Source organism: Cupressus sempervirens, chromosome 7 (genome assembly GCF_028749045.1).
Source record: "Cupressus sempervirens isolate cs-2001-9-10 chromosome 7, ASM2874904v1, whole genome shotgun sequence".
NCBI classification, from domain to species: Eukaryota; Viridiplantae; Streptophyta; class Pinopsida; order Cupressales; family Cupressaceae; genus Cupressus; species Cupressus sempervirens.
Window position 1 is genome coordinate 825,385,073 of NC_143124.1, and position 12,523 is coordinate 825,397,595.

A 12,523-nucleotide genomic window follows, 5' to 3' on the forward strand; every position below is an offset into this window, starting at 1 on the left:
ATGCACTCTTGTAATTTCACGGCTAAGCATTATTGTGACAAATGATTTCTTTGTCATAGGTATTGATGATACGGATATCATATTGGGCATCCAATGGATGTAGACCCTTGATCAATACAAAGTGTCAAGAGGATGGATTTTTCATTTTAGGCAAACAAAAAGAAGGTGATGCTAAGAGGGATGTCAAATAGAGGCCCAAGTTAAGTAACAATCAAGAAGATAGAGGCAAATTTTAGTCAAAATATGAATCGGGCATATAAATTCCACAACATGACAGTCAATTCTTTACCTGAGGTGTCTACCCTTGACCTTCATGAGTGGAGGGCTCATCTACTAGTTGAGTACTGCAAGAACATTTTTTCATGGTAGTTCATGGACAACCACATATAGGATTATCAATACAAAGTGGTTGATGATATCATTTAATAAGACAATAAAGTCTACTTATTACTTGACTTGAATTTGAAGAAGTTGATCAAAGGAGAAATGCATAATCCACCTTTACAAGGATTTCCATGATGAAATTTGCGATTGCTTGAGGACAAGCAGATTTTGGGATAGGGGGGTTTTAATGGCCTTGCTATTAAATAAAGTAAAATAATAATGTATATCTTGGGCCTAGTTTTTTTCCTTTTTCGTTTGTTGCCACAACTATGACCTGATTTGGACCTCTATTCATATTTTCCTTTGCTTATTCTATAGCATTTATGGAAAATGTGATGCATAGTTTGGAGGGCTTTCACATTCCTTTTCATAATTGAAGTGCACAACTTCTTCTTGGTGTTTGCAAACTTTTTTCAATTAAAATTTGTGGCTCTTTTAAAAGTAAAACTTATAGCTTTGCATTCTAGTTCACTTGTGTATGCCACAAAATGTGACACACTTCTCTAAGGCATTCTATTCAAGGGATCCAATTGATTAGGAATGTTGAATGACAACTTAGAGCTTCCTATGACGTGCAAGGTAGAATAAGCAATCAGAGTATGAATATAGCTCTCAAATGAACCTTAATAGGAGACCCTTGCAAGGTGCACCATAAAATGGAAGATTCAAAGGTAAGAGCACAAGTGCTAGTCTCCAAGAATCAAATGAGTATGCAAATGCAAATGAAACTAGATGAGAGTGTAAGCTAATCTAAGTTGTAAATGCAATAACAAGAAAGAAAGCTAAGCTAACAAGATGAGCAAGATTACTTTCCTCCTATTTATACTAGGTGATGTAAGCTAATGCAAAAGGAAACTAAGCTGCCATGCAAGATAGTATGAGAATGTAAACAAGAGTGTGCAAGTGCTCAAATAGCTCTAGACTGAAACCGGCAACATAACCATAACATGAACATAAGATATGAGGCAAAAGATGTTTGGAGGAGAGTAAGAGGCAAGAGATGTGTGGAGGAGAGTAAAAGGCAAAAAAGAGATTCCATTGCCTTAGAAAGTGTGCATTCAATGTGTAGACAAAAGTTTTTTTTCTTTTATTTTTAAATTTGGACATTCCTTTTATGTGCACACTTACAATTAGGGAGATTTATTTAACTAAAAGGGGCAAGTTACTCTAATTAAATAAACACTTCAGAAAAGTTGGGAAAAGCTGGCCAAACCATAGGATAAAATCTAATAAATGATTTATTGATGATTTGATCAAGGATTAATGGTTGATAAATATGTAAAATTGATTAAGCATAAGATATAGTCTAGCATTGAGATTAAAAATGCTGAAAATGGGGATGATAGTTTACTGGACCATTTTTGGGTGATTACATTTGCCCCTCTTTGACTAATGTGTGAGCGATTTGGGAACACATTAAGTCAAAGAACGATGATGTCAAGGTAACTAATAGATATGTGACTCCAAGCTCGATCGAATGAAGCACATAGAGATAACTAATCCCATACTTGATTGAACATTGTATGCCATAGGAAAAGAACATTCTATGCGAAATGAAATATGCATCACCAGATAATCACCATACGACAACATTTCCATTGACTGTATGTTCGACCTGTACATCGTACGGCTCAAGCCATACTTCACCATACAGACTTATCTACCAACACTGTATGGAATGGTGATCTTGGATGACATGGTATGACCCTTAAGGAGGCTCATACAGTTAGTTGTCATTCCCGTATAGACAACATCTGCAAAACATCAAAGCCTCAGGTCATATGACCACTATTCTACGTCGTAGGAAAAGCCATTAGGAAGGTGTAATGAAGGAAGTTGGGCATATCCTCGGGTGTTTGTTTCCAAGGTACCAATTCTTACAATCTGCTAGGCCCTTTGGTACATTACATTTTCATATCATTGCTTTGCTTGATGAATATGACAATGCTATAGTTTCACCTTTTAATAGTGTCATTACAAGAAATGAAGCAGCAATGTTATTTGTCGATCACCTTTGTCTTCATAACACTTTATCCTCCTCTCAAGTTCTAGTTTAAAAACCCTTGGTTGCATAAAAATATAAGCTTGATGTTTAAATTTAACTTAGTATTGTAGCAAGATGTTAAATCTTTATGACATAAAACTCTTGGGCATTGGGATTTTCTCTGCTTATTTTGATATTATGCATATCTATCCTGAAATATGCATTTCTGTGTATCTTGTATTTTTACTTTATATCAATCAATACTTAACAAGATTTGAAGGTTTGGTTTAATAAGCAAGGATTTAAATGTAAATTGGTTTTGTATTTTGAATCTTTGAAAGTGCATAACTCATGTGCCACTTGACTCTATCTGTTATGTGCCACTGCCTTCAACCATCTGCGCCTTTAGTACCTCCATTTCCTTTGCCACAAGAAACTTTATTTTGCCGCTTTCCAGTGCGGAACTCTTTGCTCCACGCTCATTCAGAATCCCTAGATCTTTTGGTGTACCCTGTTCCCACGGTGCTTCCCCCCGTCCTCCACTCTTGACTACCACTCTTTGACCTCCCATATCATTATGCTTCACAACATTCCTGGGCAGCTACCTCTTCACTCCACTCCACCTCCCCACTGCCACTTGTTCACCTACTCCAGTATTATTGAGGCCATCCATTTCTTGAGATGCAGTAGAGCAGCAGATGAAGAGGGTTTCCAGGTAGAACTTTTCAAACTTGGTGCTTTGGTTCTTGGATCTTACCTTCCTACACTCTTTAATAGAGTGGTTTGTACTGGGTTTCCTGAGTCCTGGTGTAGACATGTGGTTTACCCTATTCACAAGTTTGGACCTGCTTCCGATCCGAGTAACTATAGAACTATTATGATTGGACATACTTTTGCCAAACTTTATGCCACTGCTCTGAACTCCATGTTATTTGGTGAGCTTGATAGAAGAGGCTATAGAGGTAAAGGGCAAGCTGGTTTTTGGGCAAACTATCAGACTATGGATCATGTTTTCACGCTGCGGGCTATCATTGAGGAGGCCAGACACAGCGCTCAGAAGGTTTATTTTTGTTTTGTGGACTTTCGTAAGGCTTTTGATTCTATTCCCAGGTTAGCCTTATTTAAAAGACTTAATGAGATTGGGACCTCAAATTTGTTGCGGACTGCTATTATGAGGCATTATGAGAGGGTAACCGGTAGGATCAAGACTCCAGAGGGCTTTTTTGTTCCGATTCATGGCACCATTGGGGTGAAGCAGGGCTGTCCTCCTTTTCCTACACTGTTTGGCTTGTATATTGATGAGTTGGAGGATTTCCTTGTGAACTCCTCTCAACCGGGAGATGGTTGCTATTTGCATCAGGTTTTGATCTCCATTCTCCTTTTTGTTGATGATGTGGCTCTCTTGGCCTCTTCTCTTGACAGCTTACAGAGACTCCTTGATAGTTTGGCGTCTTTTTGTGATTAGCGGCAGCTTGTGGTCAAATTGTCTAAGACTCGGGTTATGGTCTTTAATTGTTTAAAAACCTTTCATCTTCATTTCTTCTTTCAGGGTCAGGAGGTTGAGATTACTTCCTCTTATATGTATCTTGGTGTGAAGTTCTCGGGGCCGCGCTTTAGCTTGAGACCAACTATTCAGTCCAGAGTTAGTAAGGGCATGGGTTCCTTGGCTCTTCTGGAGAGACAGTGTTTTAGACATCACTTCCAGGATATTTCGTCCATGTTGTCCCTTTTGGACTCCTTGGTTCATTTGACAGTTCTCTATGGCTCGGTGGTTTGGGGGCCTTCTCTTATTACTTCTGATTGGGCTTCTATAGAGAGGGTACAAACATTGATGCTACGGTGTAGCATAAGATGCCACAGACTCACCCCTCACAACATTGTATTACTTGAGTTTAGAGCTCATCCTCTCAAACTTGCCGCCATTTTCGACTTGATTTGGTTTCTTCATCGACTTCGTGGTTTTATGGAGTCGGATGTTGATCGGCACAGATACTCTTATCTGGCATACTGTTCTTCTGTTGAGATTATGAGATCTAACACCTCTACTAGATCTCGTTGTTGGTACGCACAGGCCACCTCTCTGTTAGGTTCGAGTAGTATTAAGATAGATCGTTTTCCTCCTTGCCAGTTTTCACTTGATGCTCCTACTCGTCTTCTCCCCTCACGTCAGGAGTTGAATGAGCATGTTAGACAGGATATTTTCAGACAATACATTACCACTATCTGGAGTAATCCCCTGGGAGGTCTACGACCCAGGATGACGCTCTATGCTTGAGCATTTTCTTGTGATTTAGGATGGTATTATTGTTCACCCTACATATCTCTATCGACACTAGAATTATGCCTTACAGTTTTCTTTAGGCTCATTCAGGGTTGGTTCTCACTGGCTCAGGGCTCAGACAGGTCACCATATGGATCAGGTGGATTGGATATGTCTGTTGTGTACTTTGGCAGAGTTTGAGACTGAGATCCACTTCATTTTGAGATCCACTTCATTTTTCGATGCCCTCTTTACTATGATATCAGAGGGAGATTTTACTGCCTTTTCAGAGATTGTTCTTCTCTCTCAATGTTCTTCAGCTATATTGATCAGCAGTGTCTTGCACTTTATCTTCAAGAGGCTACCCATCTTCGAGAGATTACTCTACAGTCTTCTATACCTCTGAGGTGTACTTCTAACCAGCTCATTAATGCCTTTTTCTCTCCCTTATCTCCTCCACGAGTTTTGAAAAGGCCTTCCAACACTTCTCATTCTAGGTTGGTTAGACATTGCACCACTCTCTATAGGCAGCGATAGTCCTACAGAGATTCTACATGACATTCTAAGTTTGTGGATCATTCATGGGTTTACCCCTCTATTGCTGATTTCTTTGTGACAAGGAAAGAGCCTTAGTTCTTGTCTTCTTTCTTGTTTTGTTTCTGGCTTTTGTTTCGTCTCTGTCACTGTTTGGTGCTTCTACTTTGGCCGGCTTTTCTTTTTGTATGCTTAGTCCCATAAACCTTGTTGGTTTTTTGTGGACATTAATATTATTATCTTATCTTATCTATCTTTATTAATTGATTGGATTTTTATTTGGATGTAATCCTGAAGTTTCCTACATGGAAATTTCTTTATGATTAAATGCTATTTTGTCCTTTTTTTGTTATGGGTTACAGACATGTTATTGTAGTTGTTTTGAGGTCTTACTAAGTTTTTGAAGGTTTCAAAGCTTTTTTTTTTATAATTATAGAGTAATCGACTACACATTCTTTTGACGTTAATTGAAATTTGGAATGCAGTGCTGTAGGCAGTATCCTACCATCCATTGACATAATACAACTGGACTATAGGTTTACTTGCATATCATTCTGTGAAATGATTTATTATTAACTTGGCAATAAATCTATCAGGCTCATACAAAACTTGCTAGAGAATCATTTACAAGGAACGTTATATGCTACAGTACATTATGCTATTTTACTTAAACTTTGCATTTGGACAACTCATGGGCTAGCTGCTAAATTATCTGTTTAGGACTATCCATGGGTTAAACTCTCTATTTTATTTGCTCACTATATCTCTATGCTATGGAAAATTCCTTTAGAATTAGAAAAACAAATAGTTTGCCCATTTTTCAGCCTTTTTTTTAGAATCCAATAATTTTTTGTTCCTGTTTAGATCCCAATTTTTGCACAAAACTTATAATTTCCTCATTTTTTCCCGAAAGATTTTTTCTAAAATGTAATTTCAACAACATAAAGTATTCTGCAGTGGGGAATGCTACTTGTACAATTGAGTTGCACAATGAACTTTTTATATTTCCATATAACGCTGATAGATTTATGTTTTTCTTACATTTCATAAGTATTTCTTTTACGATACTCTGTTTGAGGTTTACTTGTTTTATATTTGAGTGAGATCATCAGCAATTTGTGCTATTAAAAGCTTACAAAAATATAATGGGTATTTAAAGTCGTCAGTTGGTTTGGTTTTCTGAAATTGTAGCTGTCCCTTATTTCTTATGGGCTGTCAACCTGTATATTTCAAATCAGTCCCTAGTAAGTTTGTGTTCTGGAAATGAATCTGGTTGACAATTATTTGGGTGTTTTGTGTGGATTTCTCATATTGTTATTTTAAGGCATGGTTTTTTTCCTTTTAATTGTTTTGTTATGGGGAACAACAAAAGACATAATATGAGTAGTAAATACTCAGTTTAGTAGCGAAGTCCAAAGGGTGAATTACAAAACAGATTGCTCAGTAATGGATGCTTGCTATGACACTCTCATTCACAAGTTATACATTCCTCTCTAAAGGACAGCGTGAGTTTATCTTTCTTATTTCTGAAAGCTGGATATACTTTCCTTTCTATTATCTTTCTATTATTCTTTTCCCTGATCTCATTATCATTTATGGAGGTTAGAGAAAAAATAACAGTAGTGAAACTATACTGATGCCTTTGAATGAGCAATATATGTCAATTGGGCTTTCAAAGTATGTTCCATCTGAAAACAAGGTGAGTTAAACCCCAAATGGGTAAAATCAAAATCTATGAAGAGCATAATTCTCTGTATTCAAATATAACGAATAACTGGTAGAATATTAGATGCCTTACTTACGAGATTATTATTTTGCTATATACTTGAGGTAAAAATCAAAATATGTGCAAAGAGATGCAGAGTATTTTCATGAGTTCACATTAAACAAAAGTGATCTTCACTTCTTACAGGAATATTTGAAAGATATCATTTGATCTAATCATCAATTTAGCTGGCATATCAAAAATAGTTTCAACTTCAATGACAGGCCAATAATTGTTTTTAGCAGTAAACTGAGAGATTGTTTGAAATGGATGTTCATTTTTCTGAAGTTTGTTTCAGGCTTCGCATGCTCTTATATTTTAGAGTCACCCAAGTCAATCTTTAACATGTATGTTTTCTGTTGTATTATTTAGATTAGAATGAAACTGCACATTGATATAGACATGACTAATGCAGGTCAGTTGTGGTTCAAGTATCTTCAGAGAAGAGAGTCTATCCAACCTCTGTAAGATTTTGCATGATCAACACTGCTCATGCTTCACTGCTGGTTGCTTATTGATTTTTTCTGAATTTATAAGAAGGAACTTTTTCTCTTTTGTCAACAAATATATTATTTGTGCAGACATTCAAAGCAGGATGGAGTTTCAGATTTCCAAGAATTGTAAGGGTGAGATACGACAAATGTTGGTCTGAATCTCTTCAACTGAGAGGTTTGCTAATGTGACCTTATCATCTCAGATTAGCAAGTAGTATGACATTATATGCGTTGAATCTTCTCTTCCTTTGTTTAGAGTTTTAATTTGAGTGTTCCATTGTTGGCTTGTTAGTGAGCAAATTCATTACAATGTTACTGTAAAAGAACCTTAAAATGCATTCTGTCATTTGGTGTATATCTTTTTTGGTTCGTAGATCTGATCAAGGATATTGAACAAGAGTCTACTGAATGTTAATAGAGTTTTCTCGTTAAATATGGTTTGGTTCTATTTAGAATCGCTTTATTGTCAAATATCAATAGAGTATCCATCAGAAGTGAGTGCTGTGACTTATCTGTGGATTTTTGAGCGTGGTGAAATTTACTGTTAGCAAAGTTGAGTTACTTGAATGAGTCATGCTCATTGATGTTGTTGACTTGAATACTCAGCATAAATTGCATATTATACTTTGCATTAAAGAAACTTGATGTATGGAAATGTGATTTTGGATGTGATTTGCACCAAATCTGTAGATTTTCGTAAATATTTTCTTTTAAATTTATGGCAAGTGCTAGCTTGGTGAAACCATTTATAATTTTTTTTACATGAGATCAGAAATTGAATAATTTTGTTTGTGACTTTCAATGACCTGTAGGTTTTGATTTTAATTTCCACAGTTTAATATCCTGAAATTCTTTTCTATGCTGGAGTCTGAAAATTTGGATTTATTTATAGTTATATTTCAAGTCAGCAAGTTGTTTGCAAAATATATGAAATGTCAATTCAACAACCTGCAAGTTTGACTTTTAACAATTATTACTGTGAAAATTCATGTCTGTAGGTTGTTTAAACTTGCAATATGAGCAAGATTTGATTTAGATGGCCTGCTTGTTTAAATTAGCACAATTATAACTGTGAAAAATGAAACCGGCATGCCATTTAAATTTGCAATATGAACAAGAGTTTAAAAATTCATGTCATTTTTAGTGCCCATGACCGATTTTGTAAGAAATGAGTTGCAACCTTGATGAGTTGGAGGTGTCTTAGGAGTTAGGACACCCTGGCCATCATTTGTAAAGTTTCTACAAATTCTGTTATAGATCAGATTTGGATTATACCTTCTATCCTTGTGCTTGCTCTTATGATCTCCAATGTTCAGACTCGATTGAATTGAAAAATATAATTCTGGAAACGTTTTCTTTTCTGCAAGTATTCGTCTAGGGCAGTTGTGATGAAGGAGCAAACTATTGTAATTTTGTGTGTCCTTAAACTTCAACCACAACCTATATTAATACATCAACCAAAGGGCAAGTCCCTGTAAGGGACATGACCCTTCCTAGGTTGGCCCACTTTGCATTCTCATAATTGGTGGTTTAAAGAAAACAAAGGTTTGAAGACAAACTTAACTAAGTTTAGTTAAGTTAATACTAAACTTGAGATATATGTTATATTGAACTTTTGATAGTAAAATGACATTTTATCGTAACCCATTAGAAGCAAGATTAAATGTGAGCGCAGGGACTAAACTCTCTAGGAATCCACCGCAAGTAGAAGGGGAGAATTGAAGGTTGCAAAGTATCTTTGACCAGGATCTTGCTATGTTGTCTTCAATGAAGCTTTCATTTTGTGCAGCAAATATCTAATTTTGTGGAGCAAGCTCAATAGTTTATTGTTTTGAATTAGAATCCACTTCCTTTACATCCACTATAGGTCGTGCTCTTTTCCATTTAATTCTTCAAATTGGTATAATTATTGGCTAAATATTTTGCATGTAACTTTATCAACAACTTGGAAAATAGCGATTGTTGACGGTGTGTATGGGATATAATTCTCCTCTCAACAAGAGGGATGGGATCCTTCTTACTACTGTTCGATTCAACAAGTACTAAACTGGAAATTTAAAATGGGTGGGACACAATTCCTCTTATTTGAGGAATGATTCACAAATTTCTCCATACATGTAATGTCCCCACTTTAGTAGGTTTATGTAGCTTGGTGAAGTCAGTTCATCGTTGCGACCCTCGTGAGCTGACAGTGGGTTTTGAGGGTCTCTGATGATTGATTTTCTATTTATAGTAAGTCAATTTTGGGCCAGTTACTATATCTAGCCGTGCTATTGAGGCACTTGGTGAGTGGCATCTTCAGTGATTGATTGGGTAAATTAATGGAGCTTTATATTATAAGTTGTTTATTAAGACTATCTTAATAAATAACTTTATCATTTAATAAACAACTTTATTGTTTTAGTGTTATAATCTGATGGTGTGTTGAAGAAGCCTTTTAAGTGAAAAATGTCTTCTTGAACCTATGAGCTTGGGAGTTATTTATTTAAAATTATTAAATGAGAGCTCTGTAATGAAAAGTGTATTGATGAAGGCTCTTTAATGAAAAGTGTGAGGAAGAAACCAAGTTGCATTTTGTATTATAAAAGAGACTTCATGCAGAAAAATAATTCATTCTCTTGGCTATGAATATGCTGAAGATTTTCTACAAGGGTTTTATGAGGACTGATTCATCTCTGATTGCACTTTGAATCAGTAATTGCGGTGACTTGTGCACTGATTCTCTGGGCATAATTCTGATCTCTCTGGTTGTAAAATTCGGTTTTGTTGTATACATTGCAGTCATGGTTTGTATGCCAATAATTGCCTACATTTTGGCGTGATTTTCTGCAAGTTGTAAGACCATTTGCTAGCTGCCGTTGGGCTAATTCATGTCTGCATATTTAATTATTGTTTGGACTCCTGATATTTGTCTTCTCTGTTGTGACTACTGTTGCTAGAAGGCGTCCATAAGGTGATATTTGGGAGAGATATATTTGCAGGCGGCTAACTGATTTGGGTGGCCAGTTCCTAGAAGGTTGTGGATTGCAAGGAGCTGCAATTCTGATTACAGAGCAGCGTTTAGGTTTGAGGGCTGTGTCTGAAACTTCATAGACATTTATAGTAGCTGGGTAATCTGCAAGCAAAGATGTCATCCTGATTCTCCTATATTTTTGTGTGGTGTTAGAACACAATCTGAAAATAAAGTACAGTGATATAAAGCTTGCATATAGAGTGTTTGACGATACGCCGAACATCTGAATAGTAAAGAAATTGGTGTTTGTCAAAGTTAGAACCCGCAGGGGCTCTGGCAAAACGCTTGACACAAATCTCACCAAAAAGTATCTACTGCAGTGATGATACTGACAGTGTTTTGATTGATATAAGAACAATCAGTAGAATACTAGTTCTTTTTCCCAACAAGAGTGTTGCGGAAACCCAAAGTTTTCTGCACTTTCTTAAATTGGTTAGCAATACACAACACTAAATAGCACAAAGTCTATTACTGTAATGGACCTTTACACTTGCTAAGATAACTCGACTAAATTTCTTCTGTTAATTCTTATGTTTCTTCTAATAACTAAATTTTCTTCAGTCAGCAAGGCTGTAATATAGTCTAAAGAGAAAAGTAGATTGAATACTTGAATGATTACACAAACAGAAATTGCATCTCCCAATGAATTTGAGTTGGTATCACAAATGCAATGTAAGAATTCAGGTTTTATACCTCAATCCTCTTTTAACACAATCTCAAATGAAGGTGCTCTACTCTTCACTTTGAAATAACTTGCACAATAAAACTCACAGTTTTTACTTTTGCAACAATTTAAGCATAGCCTACTTGCATAAAACAGAAGATAGCCTACTGTTTTCTGAGCATCCTGTTATTTGGAATAGCAAAACTGGTCTTTCATGGCATGAAATTCTTGCTGGCTTTGTGACTGAGTTTGACTTAAAGTTGAATAGATTCTGGTTTGCTTTAACATCTGAAATCCTTTGGGTCATTTGGAAGCAAAGGAACGAGGAGATTTTCCAAAATAAAAAGAGGGACCTTATTGAGTTTAATTTTAAACTCATACACTTCTATATAGATTTCTCTAGGATTATACTCAAGGATAGAGCTATGATTATTTTCAAGAGATAGATTTCTCTCTCTTCTCAGGGATAGAGCTATGATCATTTTCAAAAAAGACATCTAGAATCATACTTTCTTGAAGGGAAACCATAGAAGGATTGATATTGAAGATAGTGAGAAGCTAAACACTCACAACTTAGCAGAAGAAGCTAGTACCAGAGCTGGACATGAGGAAACTGGAAATGAGAATGCCAGAAGTGATGGAAGCCACTCTGATGGATGAGACAATCTTGAAGACAAAATTCACATTGATAATAGTTGGAATTAAAGTTGCAATCACAACCCTCAAGTTTTTGAAAATTTTGTTTCAAAATATGTAATAATGTCTATTCCTCAACAAACTTTTCTTCTCGGTCTTGTAGTTAGTCCTTAAGGCATATTCTCTATCTGAAGACATTCTGAACGAGGTCAGCATTTATCTCTTTGAATGCTGAACTGACCATCCTTCGGTTTGATTGTATTGTTTTATTTCAGTTGATGAACTATCTTAATATATGAAAAAAGATACAATTCACACACTAGGATGCAAAGATTTGGTCTTTTGACAAACTTAGGGAGCTCTGAATGTCTTAATTAAGTTGTCCATCTTCAGGAATCTATCACAAAGATTATCAAGATTTCACATTTGTATCCATTTGTTGCAACCAACAACATGAACTTCAAACTAATGTATTTCTTTTCTACTAAAAATCTCATGCTCTTCTATTGGAATGTTGCTAGGCAAGTTTCTAGGTTAACCAAACCTATTTTTTTGCATGGGAGAACTGAACTTGGTACACATATTGATCTATGCATTCTTCAAGTTGATCAAGTTTTGTGATAAGTTTCATTTCCTCTCACACTAATTTTGTTTCTTTTTACTATTATATGCAACCATTGTTTCTTAATTGTTTCAAATGATAGCTTGTCCATTTGCAGATGAGCTAAATCACTTATACTTCGATCTTTTTTATTGTTACTCTATGAAAAGGCCTCTAAACCTTTCTGC

The 12,523-nt window shown here is 35.8% G+C and overlaps 1 protein-coding gene across 2 annotated transcripts in view; it reads left to right on the top strand.

Annotated features, from left to right (window-relative positions):
• The window catches only part of LOC149549941 (DNA ligase 4-like), a 166,159-nt gene that overhangs the window by 80,803 nt on the left and 72,833 nt on the right, over window positions 1-12,523 (top strand). For both annotated transcript variants that reach the window (XM_089793146.1, XM_089793147.1), the window contains exons 8-9: window positions 7,343-7,391; window positions 7,509-7,596. In XM_089793146.1, the coding sequence (XP_089649272.1) occupies window positions 7,343-7,391; window positions 7,509-7,596 (137 nt within the window). The remainder of the gene's footprint in view (window positions 1-7,342; window positions 7,392-7,508; window positions 7,597-12,523) is intronic.